The 14,081-nt window shown below is 40.5% G+C and overlaps 1 protein-coding gene across 4 annotated transcripts in view; it reads left to right on the top strand.

Moving 5' to 3' along the window:
• The window catches only part of WARS2 (tryptophanyl tRNA synthetase 2, mitochondrial), a 108,518-nt gene that overhangs the window by 79,425 nt on the left and 15,012 nt on the right, over window positions 1-14,081 (top strand). For all 4 annotated transcript variants that reach the window (XR_011463618.1, XM_070367408.1, XM_070367407.1 and 1 more), the window contains exon 4: window positions 4,761-4,846. Coding sequence is in view for 3 of the 4 variants with exons in the window: in XM_070367408.1 (XP_070223509.1) it covers window positions 4,761-4,846 (86 nt within the window). In the remaining variant the exon portion in view is untranslated. The remainder of the gene's footprint in view (window positions 1-4,760; window positions 4,847-14,081) is intronic.

Consider the following 14,081-nt stretch of genomic DNA (forward strand, 5'->3'; position numbering starts at 1 on the left):
GACTAAACAGAGGTAGCCGGCTGCAAACCTTCCCCCGCTGACAGGCAGCCAGAGCCGGAAGGGGGCAATCGCAGCCCCAGAGAGACATTATCTATAAAACTGGCTTCTTTGCTAACTAAAACTTATTGGGGTCTGGACGGTCAACATCTGCCTGAGAAGGTGCGCGGTTTTACACCCAGATAACCAAGTGGCGGGAGGCGATAAGTCGCAGCATTGGCGCCGCCAAACACCTCATCACCTGAGCTGCTCGGACCTGGGAAGAGCACAAAACGCAGCCCCAGCTGAGTCTGCGCCTCTGAGGACTACCTGAGTGCCTGAACCTGAGCGGCTTGGACCTGGGAGGTGCATGCAACCCAGGGCCAGCCTCGGATTGTTCCCGGCGGAACAACCTAGAGCCTGAGCAGTGTGGGCAGGGAGGCTACACGCGCCCGTGAGCGGGGCAGACCCAGTGTGGCTGAGGCACTGCGGCGCCGCGCCAGTGTCATTTGTTAGCAGCATCCCTCCCTCCCTCCCCATAGCGCGACTGAACAAAGAGAAGAAATACAGCTCCACCCACCAGAACACCGACACAAGCTTCCCTAACCAGGAAACCTTGACAAGCCACCTCTACATACCCACACACAGCGAGGAAACGCCACAGTAAAGAGAACTCCACAAACTGCCAGAATACAGAAAGGACTCCCAAACTCAGCAATTTAAACAAGATGAAGAGACAGAGGAATACCCAGCAGATAAAGGAACAGGATAAATGCCCACCAAACCAAACAAAAGAGGAAGAGATAGGGAATCTACCTGATAAAGAATTCCAAATAATGATAGTGAAATTGATCCAAAATCTTGAAATTAAAATGGAATCACAGATAAATAGCCTGGAGACAAGGATTGAGAAGATGCAAGAAAGGTTTAACAAGGACCTAGAAGAAATAAAAAGAGTCAATATATAATGAATAATGCAATAAATGAAATTAAAAACACTCTGGAGCCAACAAATAGTAGAATAACAGAGGCAGAAGATAGGATTAGTGAATTAGAAGATAGAATGGTAGAAATAAATGAATCAGAGAGGATAAAAGAAAAACGAATTAAAAGAAATGAGGACAATCTCAGAGACCTCCAGGACAATATTAAACGCTACAACATTCAATCATAGGGGTTCCAGAAGAAGACAAAAAAAAGAAAGACCATGAGAAAATACTTGAGGAGATAATAGTTGAAAACTTCCTAAAATGGGGAAGGAAATAATCACCCAAGTCCAAGAAACCCAGAGAGTCCCAAACAGGATAAACCCAAGGAGAAACACCCCAAGACACATATTAATCAAATTAACAAAGATCAAACACAAAGAACAAATATTAAAAGCAGCAAGGGAAAAACAACAAATAACACACAAGGGAATTCCCATAAGGATAACAGCTGATCTTTCAATAGAAACTCTTCAAGCCAGGAGGGAATGGCAAGACATACTTAAAATGATGAAAGAAAATAACCTACAGCCCAGATTATTGTACCCAGCAAGGATCTCATTCAAGTATGAAGGAGAAATCAAAAGCTTTTCAGACAAGCAAAAGCTGAGAGAATTCTGCACCACCAAACCAGCTCTCCAACAAATACTAAAGGATATTCTCTAGACAGGAAACACAAAAATGGTGTATAAACTCAACCTAAAACAATAAAGTAAATGGCAACGGATCATACTTATTAGTAATTACCTTAAACGTAAATGGGTTGAATGCCCCAACCAAAAGACAAAGACTGGCTGAATGGATACAAAAACAAGACCCCTACATATGTTGTCTACAAGAGACCCATCTCAAAACAGGGGACACATACAGACTGAAAGTGAAGGGCTGGAAAAGATTTTCCATGCAAATTGGGACCAAAAGAAAGCAGGAGTCATAATACTCAGTATCAGATAAATTAGACTTTAAAACAAAGGCTGTGAAAAGAGACAAAGAAGGTCACTACATAATGATCAAAGGATCAATCCAAGAAGAAGATATAACAATTATAAATATATATCCACCCAACATGGGAGCACCGCAGTATGTAAGACAAATCCTAACAAGTATGAAAGGAGAAATTAACAATAACACAATAATAGTGGGAGGCTTTAATACCCCACTCACACTTATGGATAGATCAACTAAACAGAAAATTAACATTAAAAAAAAAAAAAAAAAACATGTGTCTATAAAGCTCACTAAAGCAAAGCACAGTAAAATGAGGTATGGCAATAAAAGGCATTAAATTAAAAAAAAAAAAAAAAAAAAGAAATGGCTGTGAAATTTTAATTGTCATTTTAATATCTATCTAAAGGATCATAACATTTATCTCCTTTAATATATAAATGTAGTGAAATAGTATTGCTTTCTGAGAATAAAACCTACTTGGTTATGGCGCATTACTTTTTAATACACTGCAGATTTCTTTGGCTCCTATTTTAAATTAAAATTTTTGCATTAATTTTCATAAGAGATATTGATCTACAGTGTTCCCTCTTTCTGTTTTTTGTTTGTTCACTTTGATCTCTTTATGAAATGTTTTCATATAGCATGTACTCCTAAAATGAATCGTCCTGCTCTGAGATTATTTAAAGAATTGAGAAACTACCTGTTTCTTGGGTTTATTGGAATTTTCCTTTAAAACTACTAGATTGATCTTTCTGATACATTTTTCATTTTGTTATGGCTTTTGGTAATTTTTTCTATTACCATTTCTATTATTTCTAGGAAAAAAAAAAAAAAAATAAGAGTATGCAAAGTTTTAAGAGGACAAGGTTCCAATTCTATGGGAAGATCTAAGAACCCCTAGCTTGGTTTTGATTGGGGCAGTGAGGGGCAAAACAGTGGGGTAGAAGTATAGGATCAGGGCTGCTGAGGTCAAGGTTATTTGGAGGATTGATGAGATAACACAGGTGTGAGGCATCTGGGGCCCATAATAGGCATCCAATAAATATTAGAACTTCCCACATCTCCCCACTTCCTTTGTAGTTTCAAGATCTAGTATTCTAATATAAAAAGACAAATCTAATGCAGTAGCAATTTTTAAAAGTTGGGTTCTTTTCTCATTTGTTTGTTTCCAAATTAAATTTTTGTTAGAATTACCTGATAATCAGTGCAAACTGGCCTTTATCATGGACATTATAATAAGGAGATGTACTGAAGGAATTGTATGGTCAACTTTCAAATTTCCTATGAACGCCCTATAGCAGTAATAGTGCTGTAAGCCAGAAACTGGGCTTCCCTGGTGGTTCAGTGGTAAAGAATCCTCCTGCCAATGCAGGAGACGTAGATTTGATCCCTGGGTTGGGAAGGTCCCCTGGAGAAGGAAATGGCAACCCCCTCCAATATTCTTGCCATGGAAATCCCATAGACAAAGGAGCCTGGCCGGCTACAGTCCATAGGGTCGCAGAAGAGTTGGACATGACCTAAAGACTAAGAAACAAAAACAAGCCAAAAATTGCTGGAAGTAACCAGAAAAGCCTGTAACTAAATTATGGAACATTAAGACGACTAAAGGGAGAAACTATTGTCTTCAGATCCAGCCTCAAAAGGTACGTCTGCATTTTGGCTTAGGAAGCCCGAATTGTGAGGGCATGTGTGAGCCTGATTCTCGGAATCATGCAAGTTTATAAATTGAGTTATTCATTTCATTCAGGAATCACTGGATTTCAGAGAAGTAATTCATATTAGATAAACAAAACTTATTTACACACCAAAATATCAATTTAACGTGCATGCTTAGTTGTGTCCAGCTCTTTGCGACCCCATGGACTGTAGCCCACCAGGATCCTCTGTCCGTGGGATTCTCCAGGCAAGAATACTGGAGTGGGTTTCCATTTCCTCCTCCAGGGAATCTTCCTGACCCAGGAATTGAACCCATGTCTCTCGTCTCCTGCATTGGCCAGCAGATTCTTTACTACTGTGCCTCATGGGAAGCCCCATTTATCAGTTTACACGTATGATATACCTAGACCTTGGAAGCAGTTACCAGTGAACTGCACACAATAGTCCCTGCTAATAAGCAACTCTACCCAGAAAGCCAAATTTCCTGTAGCAAGGGGGTTAGTACCACTAGGGCTGATGTTCGGGGTGTGCATACCAGTAGTTTATTATAGTCAGCACCCAGGACTCACCAGTTGTTAAATATTTCTAATATCACCTCCGGTGTTTCCATTAGCTTCCCTGTTAAGGAAATATTTTGGTTTTTACAACCTGTACTGTTCATTGGAATCACTTTACTCTCACTGCGTTCCCACCTAAAGATCATGACAGATCATTAGAATTGGTAAGATGAAAATTTCTCTTAGTTTCATTGTTTTTTAACACCATGATTTTCAGGGTTTTGTTTTAATGTGATATTAAGGGGGCATTACAGTTTTGTCAATAGCACAGTATGAGACTTCTGGAAAGTTTCCACAAACAGTTTGATGTTAACTAATATAATGTCATGATATTTTCTGACCTTTCCCATGAAATCTGGAATTTAGACTTTTATATTAATAAAATGGAAAAGAAACAGTGGCAGTGCAGGATTGTTTCAAGGGACAGTGGGGAAGTGGATTCACCTTATTCCTGCCTAAGCCGGGACTGTGGAGGCAAGCCAGCCAGAAGACGGCCAGATTTGCTAAAAGGGACTGAGTCGGGATGTTGTTACAGGTGGCTTCAGATCACCCTTTGCTTGCTTTTAAGATTTCTTAATTTAGCATTATAATTAGGTTCATGTCAGATTTGTTTCTCTCCTCTCTTTTCACCCTACAGGCAAAGACTGCCAAGGAGAAGCATAATGGAACCGTGGGGCTGCTCACATACCCAGTGCTCCAGGCAGCTGACATTCTGCTGTACAAGTAAGGAGCAGAGTTCACCCCAGCCCTAAATGTAGTCATGCTGACAAGAGAGTGTCACCTGACTCTAGAAAATTTGGCCCACGGGGAAGGATGGTTACAGCAAGGGGCAGGCACATGAATCCATTTGCATCTATTCCCCAGTAATAATGCTAAATCAAACCAGTCAGTCCTAAATGAAATCAACCCTGAATAGTCTTTGGAAGGACTGATGCTGAAACTGAAGCTCCAATACTTTGGCCACCTCATTGGAAAAGATCCTGATGCTGGGAAAGATTGAGGGCAGGAGGAGAAGGGGACGACAGAGGATGAGACAGTCGGTTGGCATCACCAACTCACCAACTCAATGGACAAAAGTTTGAGCAAATTCTGGGAAATAGTGAAGGACAGAGAAGCCTGGCATTTTGCAGTCCATGGGGTCATAAAGAGTCAGAGACAACTGAGCAACTGAACAACAACAAATAGAAGTATGTTTAAATGTGAAACCAATAATTTTAAGAAGTAGCATTTAAATAGCACTTACTATGGATTGCAAGCAGTCATAAGTAATTTACATACATTAACCCATTTAATCCTCACAACAGCCTTAAGAATCTGTACTGTCAGCATCCTCATTTTACAGATGTGCAAACCAGAGCACAGAGTGGTTAGTAACTTGCCTGGGGTCAGGTGACAGCAAGGCCTGGACCTAGGATTTGCGCCTATAAAGTTTACGTACAGAGTCTGTGTTCTTAACAGTATGGGATATAGTGTTCACTTCAAGAGTTTTGAATATTGATTTCTCAGATAATCTAGCCTCCCAAGAAATGCTATTCCATAGCACTTGCTGCAGCTATGCAGATGCTCTCTATCTGCTCTAAGACCAGAGCCACTAGTCACGTGTGGCTGTTAACACTTGAAATGTTGACAGGAACTGAATTTCAACTTTAATTTTAGTTGATTAAAGAGCTGCCTGTGGCTAGTGGCTACTGTATTGGACCGGAGAGCAAGTTTTTCAACATGCTATAAGGTGCCCTCACTTTTCTTGAACCCACAATCTATAAATCAGCTACTCCTGCCACTTACAGGTCTCAAGACTATACAACCAGAGGATGCCAATGCCTTGCACTCTCTGTAGGACTGGCCAGGGCTTCTGACCCCATTCCTCTTCCCGTTCTTCCCTGCTATCCCCACATCACCTCCCTTGACGCCTATTTGGCCATTTAGAGATAAAGCCTCCCAGTCAGCAGGTGCTCATAGCCAAGCATTGTTATAGTGAAAGCTTCTGAGGAAAAAGATAAATTCGATGAGTGTTTTTTACTCCTTTCCCCTAAAGCCCTGACCCCCATAAAAGTGCCTCTTCTGTGGGAAAACTGGAATTCTTTGCATATAAATGTGATAATAGCATGGAGATGATAGTGTATGTTCCTTGTGACATGACCCCAGAGCCTTTGTGCAATGATGGTGGAAACAGCCAGAAAAATAGTTGCTCAGCTTTACGTATAAGGAATGTCCATTAGTACATATAAGCTGTCTTCATTTCATTAAATTTAAGTTTGATTCACGTTATGATTATGTCTCTGTTTGCTATTTTAACTTGAATGCTGGGCCCCTCATAGCATTTATTATTTATAATAAGTAACTTTGGACTTATCCTGGAAAATCTAGAACATTTTTCTCCAGAAGCTGCAAATGAAAGTCTAAGAAGGATCTAATAATATAGTTTCCCACTGAAGTAGCATATTTACTTAGAAAGGTTCTACAAAGAACCTTGATTTTGTCACCTGTAAAGAACAGAAAAATCCTTCCTAAAGGATTATAATGAAATACGTCCCTTGTCTATGCTTGATGGTGATATCTCTGACTATCACAGCCTTATGTCTAGTTCCATTTTCAAGGGCTACTTCTACATAGAACCAGAGGCTGATTTTTCAGCACCAGGATTTGGAAGCACACAAGCACAGCGGATTTCTTTAGTAGTTCAAGAGCTCTCATGGGAGAGTCCTCTGAACTCAGGGCTATGAAAAAAAAGCGAACTTGAACAAGAATGATTGACCTTTTTGTAATACCATGGAACAGAGAGTAGGAGGGAGCTCTAAAGGGCCTCTTCTCCAAATCCCTTGCTCTACCAATGTGGCCCAGGCAGGCTAAGCAATCTGTCCAAAGCTGTGGAGCCAGACAATGGACAGAGGAGGCTCGGGGTGTGATCATGGTCTCCTGAGGCCAGTGCTCACCCTCCTTAAGGAGCCAGTCGTAAGTTATGTTAGGAGGCAAGATCATCACATGAATAACCAGAGCAGTATGAGATCACCTATACCAAAGTGATGATGAATTTGTTTTCATCAGTTGCCCAAAAATATAATTGGCAGAATGATAAAAATCCTATAGTTTCTTGGTTAATGGTACATAGCTCAGGGGCTTATTAAATTCTGTGTAAATTGAAATCACCTAGTATATACTCAAAACAGAGATTTTAAGAGTACAAACAACAATTTAAAAGACTGACATTGGCAAAATTAGCTCCTTAACATCCTCAAATTTATCACATCATCTACCTTTCTTTCAACCCAAGTGTGAGATTGAAAATGTCCTCTTTTCTTACATAAAACAATAGTTATTTCAGATGCGGCAGGTAAACACCAAGAGCTTTCTGGTAGCTTCCTGTCTGTCTCACTCTGCCCAACATCAGCAGGTTCTCACAGTTGGTTAAGACTTAAAAATTAGTAGTTCTTTTCCACCCTCAATTATTCCCCTGTAGCCAAAAAAAAAAAAAAAAAAAAAAAATCCCATACTATAAATATTCCTTAACTCTTCCTGATCTATTTAGTGGTTAGAATATACACTAAGAATGCCATCAGATTCCTTCATTTTTCCTGTTTTCTGAGAGGAAAATTATGGTGGCAGATTTTTGCCTATTCCTATCAGGATTCTGCTATATTAATTTGTTAAACGAAAGTATTTTTCCATAAAACTAGGAACTGGAACTTCCCGGGTGGCCCAGTGGTTAAGACTCTGTGCCCCCATTGAGGGGGGCCTGGGTTCAATCCCTGGTCAAGGAACTGGTACTCACATGCCGCAACCAAGAGTTTGCATGCCACAACTGAAAGACCTCGCGTGTCACAATGAAGATCGAAGATCTTGCCTGACACAGCTAAGACCCAGGGTAGCTAAAATAAAGAAATAAATTTATTTTTTAATCCAAGGTTATTGTCTATATTCAAGATGATTGTCTCCTACCTTAGCCTACAAACTATCTACCTATAACGCCACAATCAGATCAAAGATGTGGAGCTGCATGCTCCTTTTCTTACGAGAAACAACCCTATGTTTCTGTCCTGTGTGGTCTCAGGCCAGACATCCTGCTACCAGCCACGCATACTCCAGCTCACAGACTCTGTTCCTTTGGATTTTTTTCTCCTGCCGTCTTCCTTTAGACTATTCCCAGGAGTACTGTTGCTGCACTATGCACATCCCCCATTTCCTGGGCATGTGTGTCCTTTGGGCCCCTGCAAAGTGTGCAGACAAGTACAGTAAACTCAGCTCTGTTTACTACAGCATTTACTCTGCTGACATACATTTCTCATCTGTCTTACTGTGCTTCCTTCCAAAGTTTGCTGCTGCTGCTGCTGAGTCGCTTCATTCGTGTCCGACTCTGTGCGACCCCATAGACAGCAGCCCACCAGGCTCCCCCGTCCCTGGGATTCTCCAGGCAAGAACACTGGAGTGGGTTGCCATTTCCTTCTTCAACGCATAAAAGTGAAAAGTGAAAGTGAAGTCGCTCAGTCGTGTCCAATTCTTAGCGACCCCATGGACTGCAGCCTACCAGGCTCCTCCATCCATGGGATTTTCCAAGCAAGAGTACTAGAGTAGTGTTCCAAAGTTTAGAAACTCCTAATTGCTTGATAATAAGTAGCAGAGGCAGAACTCATCCAGGTCTGATTTTTAGCCTGTACCATTGTTTTCCCTACAATGCAGCTCAAGCACTTGGGGTATTTTTTGTTTGAGAAATTTCTTAATTTTGAAAAATATGATAACTAGAATGTTTATGAATATATACATTATAAATATAAATAAATACAAAAATATATTTATATACCAAAAAATTCATATTTTTTCTCACAAGCAAATCTATATGTGGCCCCTCATAATATGTTGATGTGCAGAGCTATTATAGATTTCATGTTTCTTTTGTCAAAATCAGCATTAGGATGAGTGGCCCATGATGGGCTAGAGAACAAACATGAGGGAAGGCAGTGGAAAAGAGGTTTTCCAGATAACTGTATGAAAGATTTATGTAAGTGTTTTGGGAGAACTTGGTAAGGAACCCAAGAATGGAGGTTTTGAGACCATCTTAAGCTTGAGAATGTGAAGTGAAAGTATTAGTTGCTCAGTCATGTTCAACTCTTTGTGACCTCATGGGCTGTAGCCTTCCAGGCTCCTCTGTCCGTGAGATTTCCCAGGCAAGAATACTGGAGTAGGTTGCCATTTCCTTCTCCATGGGATCTTCCCGACCCAGGAATCAAACCCTCATCCCGTGCATTGGCAGGCAGATTCTTTACCATTGAGCCACCTGGGAAGCCCCAGACAATTCAGTATACTCTCCTAAAAGCAGGGGGAAGGTATTTGTGCACTTTTAAGAACAGGGTGAAATGATTCGATTTATACTTTTAAAAGAGAACTGATTGATATGCAAAGGATGAGTCGTAGGGGCTCAGCCAAGGTCGGGCTCAGCCAAGGTCGGTAGGCTACTAAGAGGCTCTTTCATTAGTCTGTTTAGACCACAAAGGTGGCAGTGAAGATGAAGAGAAGAGACAAATTTAAAAGATTCTAGGATGTAAGATGGCTAAGACTTCATAATGGATTGGATGTGTATGAGAAAAAGCCATCAGGGATGTCCCCAGGTTTCTGACTTACACAGCAGGATTGATGATGGTGTTGCCATTCATTGAGATAGGGAATACTGTAGAAGGACTAGCCAGAAGAATTTATAAGTTCATGTGGTGTTTTCTCTTCTCTTGGAAGCTTTAACTCCCTAGAGGTTAAAACCTTTATGTCTCTCATAGTCCTGACACCAGGCCTTGCACATCATCGATCTTCAATAAATAATTGCTAAATTAAGGAGTCATTACCAGAGGTGGTGATTTCATCCCTTATAAAAGGACAAGCAGCACCAAACCCCTATTCCAGCCAGGTTGGTTAAAGGCAGCAGCGCTGAAAATGCACAAATACAGCCAAAGAAGTAGGGGGAAAAAAAAAAAGGAACAAATTTCTGTGAGCAATGATTATTCATCTGGACACTAATTCTGCCTTAGGGGTGGGGTGGGTCCCAAGTGAATGTAGATGCAACAAGGAACTAAGCAAAAGAAACATGGTTTAGTCACCAAAGAAGATCAGACGCATTGTTGTGTGACAGAAGTTATAACAATCAAAATTATGAAAGACTTTTGTTTTATGTTGTGTCTAAGAAAGTACAGTCAGGGTAAGAAAAAAAGAAAATGGGTAAAAAGAGAAGACATTAATATGGAGATCATTATGTAGGGTATAAATTTTAAAAGAACAGCAGTAAATTATTTGAAGTGAAAGGAAGACTGTGAGGAGAGAGGTTGAAAATGTGAAGAGAATAAGCCCCATAAGTGGGCAGAATCAAAGACAGGCTGAATTAATGTAAAGTGTAAACTCAATGGATGCGAAGGAAGGGCCAAGATAAATTATAGGAGGTGAAAGGAGCAGCAGGAGCAGAGGGAGGAAAGACTAGAAACAAACAAACCAAAGTCAGATGAAAAAGCCAAGTGGAGCAATCAGTCCAGGTGAAAAAAATTTAAAAAATTTTTAATCCCTTTTTGTAAAAGCAAAACCTCTCAGGATTGTTAGCAAAGAGGCAAGGATCCGACAGAAGGCAAAGACTTATGCAGAGTCATTATGAAAACTAAATGTGTTTTCTGTTTAGTTTGGTTGCTTTGTGAATCTGGAACCATTTTGACATGTGGAAATATTCATTTTGATGTGCTTAAAGTGTATTGATTATGGTAATTGTTTTTTCTGTGTTAGTTGCAGTCCATTGTGATTTCCTATGGGCTACTGTAATTGCTTTTTAACCTACCCTGTGGGCTAATTTGGTTTGGGGCAGTCAAGATGACCTCTGCATGTCAACCTTACTATAATTACAAGGCGGGAGTGCAAAGTCCAGTCACAGAAGAGAAATTTAGGAAGGTGTGGTGAGTACATGTACACCTCAGAGAGGAGCATGTTCAGGGTTGTGGATACTGCGGGAAACATAAAAAAGAAGATTTTTGTTTTCATTTCTCATTAAGTCAGTAACTTTCTGCTCCAGGCTTTGTGAAAGAAGATCACGGGACATGATTTTGTAGAATTTCCTAAATAAATCTACTGACCTTCGAAGAAGAGAAATGACTTCCTGACCCTTTGTCATGGTCCCTGGATTTTCCCTTTCCCTTCATTATCCTGCCCCTATTTTCCTTAAATTAAAAGACTCCTCAGAAGTCCTATATCATACCATTTATATTTGGGGATTACCTAATCAGATATATGAACTGCCAGTTTGTAATATGTCTTCTACCCAAATCAGGATTGCTGCCCAGGTCTGTGGCTGTCTCAGGGATTCTATGTTGATATGTATGTTTGTGGTATGAGTCTGCTATCAAAAAGGAAAACGATCCTGGTTTGAAAAAAGTCAAAACGTACCACACATCAAAGTCCCAATATTGTCATTCTTGTATGATTTTGTCCTTCATACTGTCAGATATTAATGAGTTTACATTATACTAATAGCCCGTGTATATTGAGCTCTTACTATCAAGGACTATGCTTGATTAGCTTATCTCATCTTTGAAACAACAGTAAGAGGTCAGCACCATTATGATCCTCATTTTATAGAGGAAACGGAGGCTTTAGAACAGTGAGAAACTAGGCTATGATAACTCAATAGTAGCTAACGGAGCTATGATTTTAACTCATTCTGATCGTTCAGTTCAGTTCAGTTCAGTTGCTCAGGCGTGTCCGACTCTTTGCGACCCCATGAATTGCAGCACACCAGGCCTCCCTGTCCATCACCAACTCCTGGAGTTCACTCAGACTCATGTCCATCGAGTCGGTGATGCCATCCAGCCATCTCATCCTCTGTCGTCCCCTTCTCCTCCTGCCCCCAATCCCTCCCAGCATCAGAGTCTTTTCCAATGAGTCAACTCTTCGCATGAGGTGGCCAAAGTACTGGAGTTTCAGCTTTAACATCATTCCTTCCAAAGAACACCCAGGACTGATCTTCAGAATGGACTGGTTGGATCTCCTTGCAGTCCAAGGGACTCTCAAGAGTCTTCTCCAACACCACAGTTTAAAAGCATCAATTCTTCGGCGCTCAGCTTTCTTCACAGTCCAACTCTCACATCCATACATGACCACTGGAAAAACCATAGCCTTGACTAAACGGACCTTTGTTTGCAAAGTAATGTCTCTACTTTTCAATATGCTATCTAGGTTGATCATAATTTTTCTTCCAAGGAGTAAGCGTCTTTTAATTTCATGGCTGCAGTCACCATCTGCAGTGATTTTGGAGCCCAAAAAGATAAAGTCTGACACTGTTGGAAATAGATTGAAAAGCAAGACAAGGTCTCAAAAAGCTTATTTGCTAGCAGGAGAGAAAGCAAGATACAATTAAATAAGCAAACAAATGAAGTAACTATTAGACTAGGATTAACACTATAAAGAAAATAAATAAGATATTGTGAAAAAGAATAACAGGGAAGCTAACTTTGGAGAGTAGAGTTAGGGAAGTTTTCTCCAAAGAGGTGATATTTAAGCTTAGACCTGAAATCAAGGCACCGGTAAGAGTTAAGGGAGGAACATTCTAGTAGAATACAAGAGCAATACATTCAATAGATCCAGCGCCCTGCCTTAAATATTTGAATTATAAACTTCCCAGGATTCATCATCTTGTTTTCTGTCTTTATAGAGTTCAGTAGCAGGAGAGTCAAGTCTCTCACAAATTCATTTCAATGTTCTGATATAATTTAAACATTCTATATTCAACCAGGAAAAAGTGAGAAATCACTTCTACTATTTCTATTCTTTTTAACATATTGGTACATTTCCCACAGGTGGTGTTAGTAAAGAATCCACCTGCCAATGCAGGAGACACAAGAGATGCAGGTTCAATCTCTGGTTCAGGAAGATCCCCTGGAGTAGGAAATGGTGACCTGCTCCAGTATTCTTGCCTGGAAAAATTCCATGGACAAGAGGAGTCTGGCGGGCTACAGTCCATGAGGTCGCAAAGAGTTGGACATGACTGAGCACATGCACACAGACACACACACACACACACACACACACACACACATACACATGCCATTTCCTCCAAACCATATTTTGCAGCTGACATTCCTTGTTTGCACACTACATACCAGGCACCAACTATGAGCTTTGCATGCATTATTTTACTCATTTCTCAAGCACCTCTTTGAGTAGGAACTATTATTAGTCAGCTTTAAAAATTTTTTAAAAGGGATTTAGTTTAAACAACTCACCCAGGAACACCCAGCTGCTGAGTGGCAGAGCAAGAACCTGATCTCAGCCTAACACCAGAGCACCCACTCTAACCACTATGGCCTCTTCTTTATCTGAATGCACATTATATATATTTTCCAAAAAGTTTGCATCCTGAGTGGGTTTTTTGGTCTTATGTTTTTCCACATCATTAAATATTTTATGTTTTTAATGATTTTAATGTTTTCTTTGTTTTGGGCCTTTTGCTCTATAGAGAGATTGTGTTTTCTTTGCTTTTATCTATTCCAGTGCTTTGGAAGGTGTTCTTTCTGGTTTTAGTTCTAGTAGTGGTTATCTTTCAACAAAAACCACCCAAATAAGAACAAATAGGCTTTCAGAGCTTGCCACAGCAAGACTCAGCCACCATCACTTGTGTTCTGCAGCCAGGTGGGGGAGTAGAGAGGCTTTATAGGAAAGGAAGTCTTCAGGGATGCTCTGTTTAGACATTGTTGCCATGGGGAAGCTGGAGGCTAACTAGAAATGGGGCATCTTATGTGATTGGTTTGGGAAACATATTTGACTTTCTCTGGTTGGTCCTAAGTTGGACGAAGAATTGGGATGTTGGCAGTTATTAACCAAGTCTTGACCATGCTGGGTCCATTCCTGCAGAGACTGGTTTGTCTTCCTTGGTTGGTTGCTCCAGAGGTTTTGGGTCAGAGATTTTTGGTTATAGAATGTCTGACCATTGTCCATTTGTATACCA

Source organism: Bos mutus, chromosome 3 (genome assembly GCF_027580195.1).
Source record: "Bos mutus isolate GX-2022 chromosome 3, NWIPB_WYAK_1.1, whole genome shotgun sequence".
NCBI lineage: Eukaryota > Metazoa > Chordata > Mammalia > Artiodactyla > Bovidae > Bos > Bos mutus.